This window comes from Primulina tabacum, chromosome 2 (assembly GCF_025594145.1).
Source record: "Primulina tabacum isolate GXHZ01 chromosome 2, ASM2559414v2, whole genome shotgun sequence".
NCBI classification, from domain to species: Eukaryota; Viridiplantae; Streptophyta; class Magnoliopsida; order Lamiales; family Gesneriaceae; genus Primulina; species Primulina tabacum.
Window position 1 is genome coordinate 53221938 of NC_134551.1, and position 18798 is coordinate 53240735.

Here is an 18798-nt window from a genome sequence, read left to right on the forward strand (position 1 = left end):
TAATTTTTTCAAGAGGTAAACCCAACACGTCCACAATTAGGTTTCCGCCACCTTAAAGCGCTTCTTTACACACAGCTTCGTCTTCTCTTGTGAAATTTCCGGCGCCGAGTCTTGGATTCTACATTTAGCCCGTCATTCCGGTCGGTAGAGGTACATTTGCTCCCTGAATTTCGTCTTAATTCATTTATTTACCGAAATATATGGAAACTAGTTAATTTGCGCTTATCTTGCATTGTAACCTGAACAACGATACAGTTTCACTGGTTCAGCATTTAATATGCTGTTTGGAATTTCTTACTTATTTGTATTTAATTACTCTGTCATACGTTGTGCAGCGTGTTGTTTGGGTCTATGTATCGTGTTCATGTGCGCTGATGCGTTACATTTGGTTATGTTGTTGAATGTACTTAGCAGATTGCTTCGTCGGTTGTTTTTTCGAATTTTTGAAACCATTGACTTGTTAATTTTGTATGAAGGAATGCTGGATCTTGTACCGTTATTGTGTTACTGCGCTTACAATCCAGTGAAAAGTTATTGTTATTTTCTGTCCGACAGCTCTGTGCAAGGATATAAGTGGGCCAAAATTCTCTTTTAAAACTCTGAGTTGGTTCCATGCCCTGTAGAGAAAATGAAACTAGTGTTAGTTTTAAATACAAAGTGTTTAAAATTCACATTGACTGCATATTTTGTTGAGCAGAGGTTCTGTCAAGATGTTCACTGCAGCACAAAAGATTCACAAAGACAGGGGCGCTGAGCCCACTGAATTTGAGGAGAATGTTGCTCAGGTCATTACCTGAAACATGCTTTTATGTCGTACTTTTGTTCCATTATGGCTTATTCGGCATTAAAGATATATTTCATCATGTTTGAGTTTTGTTATTGGGTAACCAGGCTTTGTTTGATTTGGAAAATACAAACCAAGATATTAAGAGTGACTTGAAAGACCTCTACATCAACTCTGCCTTGTAGGTGCTTCTAGGCCACCTTTTTACCTTTTTCCCTAGATGAGGTATACTTATATAGTTGAATTCATGTTCTGCAGGCAAATTGATGTTTCTGGAGGCAAGAAGGCTGTTGTGATCCATGTCCCTTATCGATTGCGGAAAGCTTTCCGCAAGATTCATCCCAGACTAGTGAGAGAACTTGAGAAGAAGTTCAGTGGAAAGGTAACTTGGTGCAGATGAATGATATGCTGTGTACACCAATAAGTATTCATAGAGTTCCATACGGTTTTTGTTCAATAAGACACATAAACAGAGCACATATTGATGGATGGTAGAGAAATAGTTTGTTCCTTACAAAGTTTTTTTGCTTGAAATTTAATATCTTGACATGCCAAAAACATCTGTGTCATTTTACTTGGCAAATGCTTGCACTTCCTTTTTTTTAATGCATTTGCAGGAGGTTGTTCTCATTGCCACAAGGAGGATAGTGCGCCCACCTAAGAAGGGTTCTGCCGTTCAAAGGCCTCGTACCCGAACACTTACGAGTGTTCATGAGGCCATCCTTGAGGACATAGTTTATCCCGCTGAGATTGTTGGAAAGCGTGTCAGATACAGACTCGATGGATCTAAGATAATGAAGGTGACTACAGTTCTTTTTATTTTTCTATACATATGTACATATATATTTTATTATTTTCTGTTGGCATGTTACTGGTGTTACTCTGTTTCTGCTCATTGTAGGTTTTCTTGGATCCGAAAGCAAAGAATGACACAGAGAATAAGCTCGAAACATTTTCTGGGGTCTACAGGAAACTCTCAGGGAAAGATGTGGTCTTTGAATTTCCAATAACAGAGGCTTGACAAACCTTACCGTTTCCAGAAGCAATAATTTATCTTTGATTTCTACATGTTTGAAGTTTTGAGAGCAAGTCATTTCGATTTTATCTGAAATCTGAATCATACCCCTTTTTAATGTAACACATTCGTAACAATTCAGTCTTACGCAATTGGAGGAGGTCCATTAAGTAGAGACTTTAATACTTGTTGAATTACGGTTCAGTATTATTTTTCTGCATACTTGCTGTGATTATATGACAATTGGAATTGATGATGGTCTAAGACAATTTTGAAATGAAACTATTGATATATATGAAGATTGGGAATTTCAAATTTTAGCATGTTGATGACATGGATGGTGGATCTCAAGATTTGTTTAACTCGATATATTAGTTTCAAAAGCATTCTTCAGAAGGAAGCGCATGCTTCTTTACGTATAAATTATAATACATCAAATATATATGTGTGTGCGCGCGCGCGTGCGCATAAGGCGTCATGAAAAATTTGGGAGAGTCAAATTTTAGATTTTTAAAACAAAGTCTGACCCATGTTCTAGACTCTAAATTTCGCAAGGATGGTTTACGAGAAATTTGATTCAACAGATTTTCTAAAGCGGACTCTAAAACAAGTGTAATCTTTTTCTGAACGCAACTTGCATCAAGCATCACAACAGATTAATTATTTCAGTCATCATGGCGCAGCTAGTGTTGCATCACATCAAGTCCAAAGCTAACTTGAACATTTACTGTTGTTAAAAAAATTTAACAAACGTGTCTCATGTCATTCAATGATGAGGCCATGAATGGTGCATAATGGCACGCCTGCAGGCCAAAAAATGAATCTGATCTATATTTTACATGAAACAATCACCTAAACAAATGGCACAAATAATAAGAGAAAACAAAATCCTCCGGCTCTGAGAATGTACCCTGAGAACATATGCAAAGTATTGTCAATGAAAGCAGCAAGAAGAATACAGCCTCGACAATCAATGAAAAGTCCATCATAACCTAACTTTGTATATAATGTGCATACGTGTGTGAGCTTCGCTACAAGGGAAAATGAAAAATCCAAGTTATGAATAGATGTTCATGTTTAGTTATGTTAAAATGGCATTTATGGAAGGTTTTGCTCAATGAAAGGGAAAATACACTCTACAAGTCCTTGTGGCCATTAAGTTAACTCGGTAGAAAATATGCTATAAAAGGAAAACACCGAAAGAAATATTATAATACCTCAAGACAAGATGACGAGTCCGAGATATATTGATCCACACAGAAATATAAAGGATATCATTCCCCTGCAATAGCATTCCGTTCGAGTATGAGATGTTTTTATTTTGTAGCATCATGTGAGAATATTTCAACATCAAAAGTCCCGATTTTTTTTCCTATTAGAATACATACCAAATCACCCCCCACGCAGCTCCATTACAAGGGCAGGGGCAAAGTTCTGCAAACTTCTCAGCATCACTTGAGTGAACCCTTCGAGATATCAAGTCATCATATATATCTGCATCATAAAATATGATCATTTTGCTTTCAGCTCAGTGTGTTTATCTTATTAACTTCCAATGAGAGTGGAGTTAGTACCATAAACTGAAAACAAACTATTCATAACACCTGCCATTCAGACAAAAAATGAATAACCAATGTGAGAATATAACTAAATTAAGTTGAATTGAACATTGGAAGTATAACAAGGACAAGCCTATACCAATGAAGAGTATAACGTAGCGTAGGATACGAGCTTTAGTTGTTTCTTGAAGAACCCAAATAATAGCAATAAATATAATAAATCCTGGCGAGGACATTATGCAGATGTTAGTTTTATTTTAATTATGTGTCAAATGCTATGAGATGGTGAAGAAACTCACCAACACAGAGTCCTCGGAGTGTCCACTGTTCACAATAAACTTGAAGTGAGAGAGTGAACATATAAAAGCTGAAGAATATATACACTAGACTCTATTTTTAAAAAAGAAAATCCATGTTTCAAAAATGCCTCCTGTAAAAAAAGGAACACTAAATATAAAATACTTCTAATTAAAGAATTCTTACATTTTTAGCAATGAAGAGCACAATAAGAAGAGAAAGAACAAGACAACCCGCAGCAATCCTTGCTGTGAGAAGATTTGTCGAAGCAAGTATAAGAAGCATACCCCAAAATGATGAACCAAGATCTACAACGTAGAAAAAAGAAACTTCACAAACAGAGAGAAGAAAATGAAAAACTAAAATCTCAAAGAAAAATGTCTTACATCCAGCAGGCAAGATCAACCAATATACACCACCACGTGTTTGAGTCACGCCACCTTCATTTGCATGAACTTGGATACCTTCGACCTGGGTGGAAGAGGAGATCGGAAAGAGAATATCAGAAATCTCATTTCATATCAATATCAATATGCACGAGAAAACTTGATAACGTTTTGGCCAAGATAAAGTCATATTGATATAAGTATATTAAAACATAAATGAACTTTGAGATATAGATACTCAGATTCTCAATATAAGAATACAAGATAAGCGAATCAAGTTATCATCCATCTGCATCAAAAATCAAATCTCCAGATTGGATATCCTTTAAAAAATTGAATCTGAAGATGGAGATGGAGTCCAAGTCAATCTAAACTCCCCTCAACACCTAAAAATAAACCCCCAAGTCATTACAAAATTACACCACTTCTTTCCCTCAATATTTTCAAAAATAAGCTAGAAGACTATAGGCAAAACGCTGCAAAATTCTCTCAAGAAAAAGGAAAAAAACAAGCAGAAGGAATGGAGAATTTTCGAGAAGAATCCTTGCACTTTTTACGTTTCTTTGAAGAATAATCAATAAGCGGTCTTTTCGTTTTAAATATATTTATATTTTTTAAATCGATCCACCTATATCAAGCGATGAGGCTGAGGTGCCTGGCGCTCGGTATCATCTTCTCAAAGCCCTATGAGAAATTTGGGTTGCGCAGCAAGGTGCTTAAGCGCCGCCAAAAAGTGCCTGGCGCTCGGTTATAATCGAGCGCCAGGCACCTCAGCCTCATCTATATCAAAATCTCCAAACATTCTATTTTCAGAGAATTTCTTGAAAAACCCATTCAACACGTTTATCGTTCTACTTCTCGAATTTTTATGAAATTGTATTACAGAAACAATTAGTATTGACTTATGTTATTGAGAATATATACCTATCAGAGATAAGTTCACCATAGTTGTCAAAAATGTGAGGCGCAAAAAGGCGCTGAAGTGTCTTGGGGCTTAAAGCGCAATGCGAATCGCGTGCTTTATGGAAAAAACACAATAAACAAAATATTATCAAAAAAATTAAAATAAAATAAAAAGTATTTGAAAATGTGATTGATGAAATATCAAATGTCATAATAATCGTCATCTACATCTTCCAAATCTACGTCATCAGCCTCATCGCTTGATTTGTATCCATCGGTATCATCTTCTTCAGTTTTATCATCAATGTGGATCTCTTCTTCATCCACAAGACTAGTTCGAGCTGAAGATTGCTTTCTTTTTGCTGAAATGGATGATGATACTCCTTTTGAAGTAGATGCATTTCGAGATCGAAAGTCATTTGCACTTTCATCATCCTCAGCCACTTGTGCTACACCACTCAAACGCGAATCATCATCTTCACAGACAAAATCGTTATCGTCGTTGTATTATCACTGTCATCCATCTTTCACGACAACCATTCATTACTATCATTTATTTGTGACAAAGAAATATGATCAATCTTATCTTGCATGGCATATATTCGCCTCAATGCTCTGTTGTATTTAATATATACCAAATCATTCAATCATTGTTTAGGCAACCTATTTCTTTTTTTAGAATGTATTTGGTAAAAAATTAGAACCTAAGAAGTTAGGTTCATATAGTCATAATATAAAATTTAATATGTATAAAAAACCTCCAACTTACATGTACAAATACTCTCCAATAACGTTCACAACTTTAAGAAGAGCGTATGACATACAAAATCTTCATTGCAAATGATTTAAATTCAGGTGTTGATGCACCATAAGAAGACCACCAATCAACTTGAAAGTTGAAACACGAAAAAATATAAGATTAAATTTCTTATCATCCAAAGTTTGTATCTATTTTGTAATTAATGCTTGAGAAATAAATTGATATTTCACTAAATATTATTTAGCTTGTGATTTTGAAGCTCTTTATCTGATAATCACGAGTAAACCAAAAAGTCTTGATTTTTGTATTTCTCCAATTGATTTGTGATCTTATCTTGTAAATATTTACCTCACAACAATCTAGCTATGAACTTGTAAGAACACTTCATCATTTTCTATATCACTATTTGAGTAAAAAACTCAGGACTTAAGAAATATCCAGCCGCATGCAAAGGATGATGGAGTTGGAAGTTCCATTTTTTGCCGATGATTTCTAAAATACCACGATATTTCTCTTCATTATTATTAATGATAGCTTCTTGAGTTGTACCACTACCACAAGCTATAAATTTTGGTAAAGCGGCGATCTTACAAGTGGTATCGGAGTTAAAGTCATGTTCAATTGATCAATTCACATTGATTGCAAAGAGTCTAATTATTGAAAGAATGATTTTTGCGTGCAATAAATGTCTATGTTGGGTGGAGAAATCGAAACGTGGTACTTGAAATCTTGTACGGTTTAAAATGTTTGATATTGATTATTGCCACAAGTTATAATTTTTGGTAAAGCGACAAACGCTCGGTCCTACAGAAATGATATGATTCAAGTCACGTAAACACACAACTACCTCATGAAGGGTGATTATATGTTACTCCTAGAGTTTTATTTCCTATTTGTTTTCGCACCAAATGTTCGCGCTACCATATGAATTCAAAACAAAAAAATATGAGACCCACTAGATGATAACGCGCACATCTCACGTAAAAATACATAAAGAGTAACACTTTAATGCTCTAATGCAATATAGACAAGCAAAGACATATCTATGTAGGGATTTGTCCACTAGAAAATTGCTAGCCCATCTTAATATATTTACAAATATAAATGTATTATGCAACATATAAGACATAAAAACCCGCTTATGATAAGGTCTTTTTCCATCCAATAACCATAAAAACAAATTTTATGATCAAGTCATTTTCATTCAATTATTTGACGGCTGAATTTAACTCCAGCAACAATTTCAAATTTGCAAAATAAGATTTGAAGCATTAAGAGAAGCACCATTAGACCTCTATGATTCAATATTCCGGCATGGGCGTAGGAGTTGCTGGCCCGTAGCTGTCTGTGGAGAAGGTGTACTTGTGCTTTTTTAAAGAAAATATGTGTTGGTCACTAAGTAGAGGTTTTATAATATTTATAGTAAAATTTCCAAGTCACTCAAAGGTTCACAATAATTGTAAGATGATGAACATGATTTAGTGGGTCTAAAGTACATTAATAGGACGTGGGATTGTGGCATTAGGAAATTAGAAGGACCTTGATGATGATGATGACGACGATGACGATGATGATAGATTGGAATAAGCCAACCAATTTATATATTTTCTAACGAGATATAAGGTATGAACCGACATTTAGCCAACAGTAAGCTAATAGAAAAATTAAAATTCATAAACATATTTATGTACTGTATCTAAAATTCGGTCACGGGTATCACAGAAAAGGTTATCATCAAGAGCATTATTAAAGAGTGGCTACTGGTATAGAGCAAAGAGATTTCTACCTCACCACATGTAAGCTTACAAGCAATTGCATGGCTGGCTTCATGTAGAAACACAGTGATGAGCTTAAATGGTGTCAAGACAAATGTCCTCCATAACTGTCAGGATATATTATCCAAAAAAAATAACTTTCAGGATACATAGAATAAATGAAACAAGAATAAAAAAAATAAAGGGATGAGTATTAAGATATAGATCACTTGAAATATGACAGTGTAAAAGTTTCGCATTTCCAAACAGGAGCTGCTAAACACAGCCTACATCGGTGAAACTATTGACAAGCCAATCGAAGAAAAAAAACCCAAGAGATTAAACAGAAGTCAAGATTGAGATGTGAACTTTTGGTACATATATTCATCAATTTTTGTGAAATCTAGAAAAGCGTAAGTGTGGAACCTAATTAATAAGTTCAGCAGTTTGAAACCATGTTCGAGTTTATTATTTAACCAGGATATTTTTTTTATTAAAGAATCTCTCTCCTTTATGTCAATCCGTCCAATATTTCGTTACTTCAATTGACATCATTTGAAATTCATATTTATGATAATGGGGAAGTAGGAAGATCAAGAGTTTGCAGAGCTATGTTGCTATTTATTATCGCTATATTCTACTTAAATCAGTTTCTAAGTATTTACAAACTCCACTAAGATAGAAACCCAATTAAAGAACAGAAGAAAGAGTTGCACACAAAATAAGAAATCAACTTTGCCACAAGTCTTGATACATAAGCCACACAGAAATCGAGTTTAAAGAAAAAATGAATATACACATTGCACAAAGCTTTCTAATCTGAGTCAACATTCCAAAAGCAACAAGAATATAAAAAAATAAGTACTAAAAAGGGTCGTCAATCAACAAAAACAAGCAGAATAAAAGGGGCCAAAAAGCTTACAGCCAGAATAGCAAAGGTGAAAACGCCAATGGTGATAAGGAAAACTTTTTGATCATGCTGACAGCAATTCTTCAATTCCCAGTTCGGGTTCATCCCTTCTCTCCGTAAATCTCAACAAAAGATGCAAAATTTTTGAAGAGAGGACTAAATAGAAAATCAAGAATCTTGAATAAAGTGAAGAATTTTTTGAGGAGGAATCCAAGAGGGAGAAGACCAAGCTAAGTTAACAGAGAGAAAAGTCGTTATCTTGTATTTTTGGGAACTTTTATGTTTGAAAATTTCCTTATAATGAGGAGCGGAGTTGGTGTCCTAACTGGCACAACGAGTGCTGATTGGTATGGCATTGATTGCTTCTCATCGCTATTGGCCAAACAGTCCTTTGTCGGTTATTGTGGAATTGGTCTCTGTTTGGAAAAGAAAAGGAAACAAAACGTTGGGCTTTTGGTGTATTTTTAAATTTGGGCTTTAATCATTCTATGGGCTTTACATTAGAACCATATTTGGGCTTTTACTTCATATCAAGCTTTTTTTTTACTCACGTAAATAAATTATTGATGGGAAAATGTATTTATACTATTGACATGAAATTTCACCAACCTCTGGAAAACATTATTTATTTTTATTAGCTTTATATCCTTTTATACACAAAACTTCAAGCTAACTTTATTGGTTTACACAAGAAAAAGCATCTTTTTGTCTTCTTTATGGCTGGCGATTATTTCAAAGCAGTAAGTTAAAAATTTGTGTGACACTGTCTCACTGGTCATATTTTGTGAGACGGATATCTTATTTGGGTCATCTATGAAAAAATATTACTTTTTATTGTGAATATCGGTATGGTTGACTCGTCTCACAGATAAAGATTCTTGAGATTGTCTCACAAGATACCTACTCCAGTGTTTATCACGAGAGATCAATTCACAAAGTGTGGGTAGATCAATCACTATTATTTATATTTCATTTTATACTAATTAAATCCATTTGTTTTTTTAAACTTATTATTAATTAATATTAATTGACTAATGAAAAGCATTAAATTAGTACATGTAAATTAAAGTTTCACGGACCAACAAAGCGATGATAAAAGGAGGAGAATATCAATCCACCAAGTGAGACAGCGACGGGAGAAATCAAAAGGCGAGTTCGGTTATGTTTGGATATTGTATTCAATAATTTCACACATTCTTTTTGAAAAGTGTGTTCTCGAAATAGTATAATTATTTGCTTGGAAGTTTTAAACGTGGAGTTAGATTTTGAATGAATCGCGTAAACGATAATGTGAAAATCATTCGGAAATATGTATTTGTAAAAGAATTAGGAATCGGATGACTCCTGAGAATATAAATATTTTTCAAAAATTAAGATAGACGAATATGATCTCGACTTTTGTATATATATATAAAAAATAAAATATATTATCTACCAGAAAATGTAAACTTCTCGAGTTCTCAAACGAAAAACATCGATACAACTAATATTCAACGCGGCAATAATACATGTGTGGTTGAGTAAAAAAAAGTTAATTGACCACACATATATTGATAGATATTCTCTGTTAGATGCACTTTTAAAGTCTCATTTTCTCATGTTTGGTTAAGCTAAGTCAATCAGTAGACCGGTGACTCAGATAAAATCTTAGCAGACGATCTTCTATTTCTAGATACGGTTTCACAAGGTTCTTGATATAATGACGAACAAATTAAATTTAGAATATATTTTTATTCTGGTCTTAATTACTATTTGGCCGAGTAATTAAGCATTCAGAATAGCAGTAAAGAATCAATTTCAGAAGTGGGCTTCTTGACAGATAAGAAGCGAATGGTGACAGAATTATTTTGGTTTGTATTACAGCATATGTGTCTCTATTATGTCACGTATTTCTGTCCTAATCCTAAACATATAATTTGTCCAAAACCCATGTCTCCTTCCCTTTCATTTCATCAAATATCAGTACATCCATCAAACATATAAAATATAAAGATGTCGATTTTTATTATTATTATTATTATTTTACCAAACAAATTAAATATTTTATGGACACAACCATCCAGACAAAGGGAATGTATAGATGGATTAACAGCGCCATTAAAGTTTAAGTATGTGTAACTGTTACAGGGGAACAAGGTATTAAATATCAGTATGGATAAGGATTTCGAAACTATAAATTGTGTAAATATGTTAGCAGAAAAAATTATGAAAATACAGTTAATATAAATAAAATTTGAGCATTTTTAATTTCATATAATTTGGATTGACTATAGATAGTTACATTGAATGGGGATAAAATTGTAATCAGGATTAGCAAATTCATCTTATTCGTGTAAAAATTATGCAATAAATTTCAATATCAATAATTTGCATTGATCCTTGGTATCGATTTGATTACGAAAATTTGTATTTAGATCATCTATATTGTTAAATTTTATTTTTACTCGTAAATCTTTTATCTATGTCTTTTTTGTTTATCATGAATGTTGAAGAGTCAGTATATTGACGTCAAGTCAGCATCACGTCGACGTTACATATAGCGATACATCGAAAAATGACTAAAGTTACAAATAAAGTAAATCAAGATTGAAATTTGATAAAATAAAAATCGAAAAAGCAAACAATTTGGGTAAAGTAAATTAATTAGGCATTAAACAAATGCTTAATATAGTATGACTCAAACCAATAATTTAAAAAGAGAAACTTTGTGTGGCCTCAAGCTTCCATTACTTCGAGAAAAGCAGGCCCCAAATACTCCTTTAATCTACTACTTGTATTCCTTTCCCAATCCCTCGAGTACTCCCATTTCATCTCCCCACGTCGCTCAAATCTTCTTCTACACACTGAATTTTTTCAACATTTTTCTAGAAGTTGCCCATTTTTACTCCCAAACGTCTCGTCTTCTTTCTTATTTCCGAGAATTCTTCAAACTCCCATGCAAACAGTAGTGTGACTAGTTGTGTCTCTTTTGGTCCTGAATCTTTGATGCTTTGAGATTTCTGTTTATGAGAAGAAATATAAACCAATCAAGAAAAGAATTGAGCTGTCTTCAGGCCCGATAATGGCGATTGAAGTTTTGCCCGACAGCCCCAGCATGGGCATGAGTCCTCGGATCTCCTTCTCGAATGATCTTCCCCAGACAGACATCGTACCCATCGAACAATACATTCGATCGGGTTCCTCTTCCAGCATCGACTTTGATTTCTGCGTTTTTCGCGAAAGCTTCGATCAAGAATCGTCCTCCGCCGACGAGCTTTTCTTCGATGGAAAGATCCTCCCGATCGAGATCAAGAAAAGACTAGCCCCACCAAGAACATCCGGCGATCCACCACCTCACCCGCCGGCACCAGCATTTCCTCCTCCGCAACCATCGCCGCCTCCTCACAAATTCACCAGAAACACAGCTACTCACGAAGCAAGACAGTGCCCAAATCCAGAACCAGACGAGAAGAAATCATCATTCTGGAGTTTCAAGCGCAGCACCAGCTTAAACTGCGGCAGTGGCTACGCGCGGACACTCTGCCCGCTGCCGCTTTTATCCCGCAGCAATTCCACAGGCTCAACTGCGAGCTCGAAACGCGCGTCACTTTCAAATAACCACAAGCAAAATTTATTCAAGAACTCCACAAACAGTCCTCTAAAACAATCCCAGCTTCCATTTGCCGCTGCTTCAAATACCCACCAGAGGCCGCCATTGAAGAGGACAAATCATCCTTACAACAACGGGATCAAGATCAACCCAGTTTTGAACGTCCCTCACGCAAATCTTTTCGGTTTGGCTTCCATCTTTTCCGGCGGAAAAGACAAGATCAAGAAGAAGCATTAATTAATTAGTAACAACTGCTTAATTTTTACAAAACTGGTGTTAGAGTACTTTAATAAGGAAGTGATAATGGGAATTTGAAGAAAATGTGTTTGATGGGGTCGACTGGTTTGCCATGATTCAATCTCTCCCACATGCTTAAAGAAATGGTGGGAAAGAGCAGTGAAATTTGCTTTCAAGATTGTGCTGTGTTGCTTTAATTTTTATTTTCTTCTTGTCATGTTCGTTTGAATATTCGCCTCTTTTCCTTTCAGCTTGATTTTTGTGTCAGAGATATATTTAAGAATTGGTCTATTTTGACGGGATGAGGCGTCAAATTAAGTTTATAAGTCGTCGTTGTCAATGGGCTCTCCCACATGACACCAACCGGCTGCAAAACCAAGTTGATTTTGATTGAAACTCCAATCGAATAATGCACTGCCCTTTTTCGAAAAATTATTTAAGATAACTAAACATGATTTCGTAAAAAATTTCAAGTACTTGTTGGATCCATACGATGATGCAAAATAAGTTAAAATAGTTTTAGAATTAGATACGTTGATTGTGATAATTGTTTATACGGGTATTGCTTAGAAATCAAGCAGACTTCAAATTCTAATCAAGCTAAATTTGAATTCAAAAAACACTGTTTTTGAATTATAAACTCATATGTTGATTAATAAAAAAACTATTAGATTTGATTACGTATGCAATGATGTATAATTTTTTGTGTTTTCCTAAATTTCACCTATAAATACACATTCATTTTTCATTTCAAAATGACATAAAAACACAAAATCCCCTCATGTATAATCACAAATGTGGATGATAGAAAAAATGTGAGATTTTTTAAGAAGTGTTTATACTTGGAATGAATATAATTAGTGGATAGAAAGTGATTGTTAAAATCACATTGTTCCATATGAGATACTTTATATTCTAAATTCTCTAAAAATAAGTGATCACATTGAGATGTTTAGAGTGAACGTAGCTAAATTTAGGGATGAATCACTCTAAATATTGGTATCCGTCTATTCATTGTTGATATTACTTATGATGTTCTACTGTGATGTTCTTTCGTTTATTTTTCTGGTATCCCAACATGTAGAATTATCAAAACGTGGTGCTTGAATTGATGTACAGTTTAAAATATTTGAGTTGTATCACTACTACAAACTATAAATTTCGGTAAAGCGGCAGATGTTCGATCTTACAAGTGGTATCAGAGTTAAAACCGTGTTCAATTGATCAATTCAAATTGATTGCAAAGAGTGCAATTATTGAGAGAAAGATTTTCGCGTGCAATAATTGTCTATGTTAGGTAGAGAAATCGAAACGTGTTACTTGAGCTCTTGTACGTTTTAAAATATTTGTTATTCATTATTGCCACAAGTTATAACTTTTGATAAAGTGACAAATGTTCGATCCTACAGAATTGATACGATTCAAGTCGCGTAAACACACAACTATCTCATGAAGGATAATTATATACTACTCCTAGATTTTATTTCTTATTTGTTTTCGCACTAAATGTTCGCACTATCATATAAATTCAAAAGAAAAAAATATGAGACCCACTAGACGATAACGCGCACATCTCATATGAAAATACATAAAGAGTAACACTCTAATGCTCTAATGCAATATAGAGAAGCAAAGACAGATCTATGTAGGGACAATAATGATTTTGTCCACTAGAAAATTGCTAAGCCCATCTTAATATATTTACAAATACGAATGTATTATGCAACATATAAGACATAAAAACCCGCTTATGATAAGGTCTTTTTTCCATCCAATAACCATAAAAACAAATTTTATAATCAAGTCATTTTCATTCAATTATTTGACGGCTGAATTTAACTCCAGCAACAATTTCAAATTTGCAAAATAAGATTTGAAGCATTAAGAGAAGCACCATTAGACCTCTATAATGCAATATTCCTGCACGGGCATTTTTCATTCCTATCCTATAACTTATTGAAGATTGTCGATCTTGGTCAAAAAAAAAAAAAAAAAATTTGGATAAAAAAATTTACTTTCTTTGTATGTATATATGTTCTGGGTTTTGCAATTATATAATAATTATTATAAAATTGTTTATATATATGTGTGTGTGTGTGTGTGAAGTGGGTTGGGCCTATAATTATTGATAGCCTGGAAAGGTGTTCGGGAATAGTCAGAAAAGTTGGTTTTCTTTTGCTTTAATCTTTGTTGGATTTGGTTGATCAGATTTAGATGCCACGCTATTGTCTACTTCCGGTAACTTAAGCGAGTTTTAAATAGTGAACACGAGCTGCTTTAAGCCTTTCATTATGTCAGCAATTTTGATTTCTTTTTTTTTTTCCTCAAAATTCTTTTTTGTTATTGGCAATAAAGCTCGAGTTTTCACATTATCTGAAAAAAAAAAATCAAACTTCATATATAATTTTTTTATTTTTTTTATAAAAGGGCAGACGAAATTTTGTAATTCAAAATACAATCTTTTATTTCTCGACGTAACCACAAGCACAACATATTGAAAGTTTCAGTACATTACAATCAGAGAGCCAAAAATAAAACTCTCGCCATTCTGAAAATGTAATCCATGAAAGATGAACTCCCCACTGCAGATGCATAGGGAACCTTCTGCATTTCTTTTTCCTCAAAATCATTCTTTGGGCATTGTTTGAGACTAAATTTGTCTCCCTTAGCCACAGGGGTATCTGTTGGTTTACAATCTTGCATCCCGTATCGCTTGAGAACTTTCTAGATATAGCCTTTTTGAGATAATCCAAGAATACCCCGAGAACAGTCCCGATGTATCTGAATACCCAGTACAAAAGATGCATCACCAAGATCCTTCATCTCAAAATTCTTAGCTAGAAATCTCTTGGTTTCATGCAACAACTCTATATCGTTGCTAGCGAGCAGAATGTCATCAACATATAAAACCAGAAAAATATGCTTACTCCCACTGAACTTATGGTACACACAATCATCAACCAAATTCATCTCAAAACCAAACGAGATGATCACTTGATGAAATTTGAAATACCATTGTCGAGATGCTTGCTTGAGCCCATAGATGGATTTCTTTAATTTGCAAACCATATTATTTGTGTCTTTGGACACAAAATTTTCTGGCTGCACCATATAAATCGTTTCATCAATGTCACCATTTAGAAACGCGGTCTTCACATCCATCTGATGAAGCTCGAGATCGAAATGCGCCACCAAAGCCATTATAATCCTTAAAGAGTCTTTCGAAGAAACCGGAGAGAAAGTCTCTTTATAATCAATGCCTTCTTTCTGTGTAAAGCCAGCGAAAAGACGAGCCTTATATCTTTCCACATTGCCTTTCGAATCCCTCTTGGTTTTAAATATCCATTTGCAACCAATGGGCTTCGTACCTTTAGGCAATGGGACAAGATCTCATACGTCATTATCCTTCATGGACTTTATCTCCTCATTCATGGCATCATTCCACTTTTGAGAGTTAGAACTTTCCATGGCTTGACGGAAGTTAATAGGATCATCCTCCATCAATCCAATGTCTGCCTCATGTTCTTGAAAAAATACAATGTAATCATCTGGCACTGCATTTCTCCGCTCTCTAGTGGATCTTCTTAATGGCATAGGTTCTGGAGGTGCTTGAGTTTGTTCATCTGGAATGAGAGGATCTCTAATATTGTCTTCCTGTATTGTGTCTTGGTCAAAGTGTGGAATATGATCCTGACCAATGTCCAAGACACCTGTGGGAACTTCAAAGACAATATCCCTTACTTTATATCCCCCCGCAAACTCAACATCCTCAAAGAACCTGGCATTTCCTGACTCAAAAATCGACTTACTCGTGGGATCATAAAACTTGTACCCCATGGATCTTTCAGAATATCCAATAAAATAACAACTAACCGTCCTTGAGTCCAGTTTCTTTTCATTAGGCTTGTAAGGCCTTGCCTCAACTGGACATCCCCAAACGTGCAGATGCTTAAGACTGGACTTTTTACCCGTCCAAAGTTCATAAGGGGTTTTGGTCGCTGCCTTAGTTGGAACCCTGTTAAGGATATATGCTGCGGTCATTAGTGCTTCTCCCCAGAGTGATTCTGGTAAGGTAGAATGACTGATCATACTCCTCACCATGTTCTTAAGCGTTCTGTTTCGTCTTTCAGCAACACCATTCATAGTGGGCGAACCCGGCATAGTGTACTGTGGGACGATACCGCATTCCTCCAGGAATCTAGCACAAGGTCCTGGACGTTGTTCACCTGAACCGTAATATCTACCATAATATTCACCAGCACAATCAGATCTAACGCTTTTAATCTTTAAGCCAAGTTGATTTTCAACTTCAGCTTTATAGTTTTTGAACACATCCAATGACTGTGCCTTTTCATGAATGAGATAAATGAAGCCATATCTTTAAAAATCGTCTGTAAACGTTATAAAATACTGTTGACCATTCCAAGAAGCCGAAGAGAAAGGCCCACAAATATCAGTACGTATAAGTTCTAAGACGCCTGAACACCTGTTGGCTTCAAATCTCCTTTTGTTGGTTTGTTTTTCCTTTATACAATTAACACAATTATTAAAATCTGTGTAATCTAAAGGTTCGAGAATTTCGTCTGACACGAGTCTCCTTATTCTCTTTTCAGAGATATGACCCAATCTTTTGTGCCATAACACAGCTGAATTCTCACTGTTTAATTTTCTTTTAGTGCCTCTACTTGTTTGCAGTGATTCATTAAATGAAGCAATAACATCCAAAGAATAGAGATTATCATATCCTGATAAAGAACCAGAACCAACCAATTTTGAATCGAGAAACAAACTGAATATTCCATTTCCAAAAGAACAAGAATAACCAAATTTGTCCAATGCAGAAATGGAAATCAAATTCCGTCTAAAAGACGGCACAACAAATGTTTCATAAAGATCCAAATATGTTCCAGTCTTTAACAATAATCTAAATTTTCCTATTGCCTCAACTTCAACTTTGTTGCCGTCACCAACATAGATGAATCTTTCAGCATCACTTGGTTTTCGGCAATCCAGGCAACCCTGCATAGACACATTGATGTGAGTTGTTGCACCAGAATATATCCACCACGTGTGTCTAGGCACTGAAGTTAAATTAACCTCAGAACAAACCATATTCAGAAGCATACCTTTCTTAGCACGCCAAGCGTGATAATTACTGCACTGCTTCTTCATATGCCCATCACTGCCACAGAAAAAACAACCAGAACTTTGAGAATCACTAGGATTCTTCTGTTGTTTCTTCGGAGGCTGTGTATCCGCAGCTTCCTTATACTGTCGTTTCTTTCCTTTATCCTTCGAGGTAGATGTATAATGAGCACTTTCTGTCTTGTCTTGCTTCAACCTTTCCTCTTCCTGGACACAGTGCGAGATGAGCTCATTCAGAGACCAAGTCTCTTTCTGACAGTTATAGCTCACCTTGAACTGGTTAAACTGAGGAGGAAGAGATATCAAAACCAAATGCATCAGCAAGTCCTCAGAGAGGTCAAGCTTCAGTGCTTTCAACCTTGAAGCAAGATGAGACATTTCCATAATGTACTCCCTGATATTGCCCTTACCTCTGTACCTCATTGAAACGAGGCTTGCCAAAAGTGTACCAATTTCAGACTTTTCACTTTTAGCAAACCTCTTTTCGAGGTCTTGAAGGAAAGCCTTAGCCGTAGCAATGTCGCTAGACATTGTGCCCCTGAATGTTTCTGGAATGGCCCTCTTCATGATCATCATACACATGCGATTCGATCTCTCCCACCTTTCAAACTCCCTCTTTCCATCAGAGGTACTCTTATCCGTAACGGCAGAAGGAGAGTCAACCCTTATCGCAAGGTCCAAATCCATGACTCCGAGAACTATCAATAAATTCTCTTGCCATGATTTAAAATTAGAGCCATTTAACATAGGAATAGAATTTATGTTGGAGTGAATATTTGCAGGAGTCAAATTTGAACAGAGAATAAAAACCAAATATACATGCTCAACTAAATATCCAAATAAAATAATCAATAAATTCAAATAATGTAAACCCCCATAAACAGAATATCGAGCACTCCATTAATGTTTCATCTTTGGACAAAAGATTAACTTGTAAGTGATATCCTGGCGCAGCAGTCAAACACTGATAGTAACTATCATGTCAAAATAACAACCTTCCTTTGGGCCGATTTATTATTCACATGAAACCGAACAACTATCACATGTTTACCACCACAAGTGCATATGTAATTATATTAAATATTAACCTTCCTTTGGGCCAATCAGTATTCATATAAATCACATATACCCAAAATCCTTTTGTATTTCAAAATAAAATTAATTTCCATAAAAGAGGTCACTTTGGCGACATTTTATTTCAATTAATCAATTTTTAAAATACATATAACCTTATCATTATTTGAATTAATGAAAATTTAACCTTAACCTAATAAATCTGAACTGAAATTTTTTTTTCGGAAATTCCGTACGGGTCGGGTCGACCCGGATCCTACGACCCGACCCGAATCCGTACGGTTCGGGTCGACCCGGGTCCGTACGACCCGACCCGAATCCGTACTTTTTTTTTAAAAAAAAATTAATCCGAATTTTTCGATTTTCCTCTAAAATATTTTGTTGA

General features: G+C 35.0%; 3 protein-coding genes across 5 annotated transcripts; 2 read left to right on the top strand and 1 right to left on the bottom strand.

The window, feature by feature from the left end:
* The first annotated feature begins 1 nt into the window (after position 1).
* Positions 2–1982, top strand: LOC142536951 (small ribosomal subunit protein eS7-like). Its single transcript, XM_075642425.1, has 6 exons — positions 2–150; positions 698–785; positions 892–965; positions 1043–1166; positions 1402–1584; positions 1686–1982. The coding sequence occupies exons 2-6, from the start codon at positions 711–713 to the stop codon at positions 1803–1805; spliced, it is 576 nt and encodes a 191-aa protein (XP_075498540.1). The 5' UTR covers positions 2–150; positions 698–710; the 3' UTR covers positions 1806–1982.
* Positions 1983–2498: 516 nt separating this feature from the next.
* LOC142536952 (uncharacterized) lies at positions 2499–8698 on the bottom strand. Of its 3 annotated transcripts, none has more exons than XM_075642428.1 (10): positions 8381–8698; positions 7491–7586; positions 4042–4126; positions 3842–3963; positions 3658–3682; positions 3498–3581; positions 3374–3403; positions 3188–3293; positions 3017–3081; positions 2499–2602 (listed from the first exon to the last, which is right to left on the bottom strand). In XM_075642428.1, exons 1-9 carry the CDS (start codon positions 8471–8473, stop codon positions 3018–3020), a joined length of 705 nt encoding a protein of 234 aa, XP_075498543.1. In that variant the 5' UTR covers positions 8474–8698; the 3' UTR covers positions 2499–2602; position 3017. The 3 variants fall into 3 exon arrangements, with proteins under 3 accessions (XP_075498543.1, XP_075498541.1, XP_075498542.1); XM_075642426.1 differs by having other exon boundaries at positions 2499–2710; positions 8381–8696; XM_075642427.1 differs by having other exon boundaries at positions 2499–3081.
* Positions 8699–11429: 2731 nt separating this feature from the next.
* Positions 11430–12194, top strand: LOC142537864 (uncharacterized). The gene has a single exon (XM_075643347.1). The coding sequence runs from the start codon at positions 11430–11432 to the stop codon at positions 12192–12194; it is 765 nt and encodes a 254-aa protein (XP_075499462.1).
* Positions 12195–18798: the final 6604 nt, after the last annotated feature.

What these genes read in the sequence shown, in the direction of transcription:
- LOC142536951 (XM_075642425.1), top strand. Translation starts at nt 711, where the DNA reads ATGTTCACTGCAGCACAAAAGATTCACAAAGACAGGGGCGCTGAGCCC. An exon ending in AGAAGAAGTTCAGTGGAAAG is followed by an intron (nt 1,167 to 1,401) that starts GTAACTTGGTGC and finishes ATGCATTTGCAG; the next exon opens with GAGGTTGTTCTCATTGCCAC. An exon ending in ATGGATCTAAGATAATGAAG is followed by an intron (nt 1,585 to 1,685) that starts GTGACTACAGTT and finishes TGCTCATTGTAG; the next exon opens with GTTTTCTTGGATCCGAAAGC.
- LOC142536952 (XM_075642428.1), bottom strand. Translation starts at nt 8,473, where the DNA reads ATGAACCCGAACTGGGAATTGAAGAATTGCTGTCAGCATGATCAAAAA. An exon ending in GTAAGCTTACATGTGGTGAG is followed by an intron (nt 4,127 to 7,490) that starts GTAGAAATCTCT and finishes TCTTCCACCCAG; the next exon opens with GTCGAAGGTATCCAAGTTCA. An exon ending in CTACGTTATACTCTTCATTG is followed by an intron (nt 3,404 to 3,497) that starts GTATAGGCTTGT and finishes TCTGAATGGCAG; the next exon opens with GTGTTATGAATAGTTTGTTT.
- LOC142537864 (XM_075643347.1), top strand. Translation starts at nt 11,430, where the DNA reads ATGGCGATTGAAGTTTTGCCCGACAGCCCCAGCATGGGCATGAGTCCT.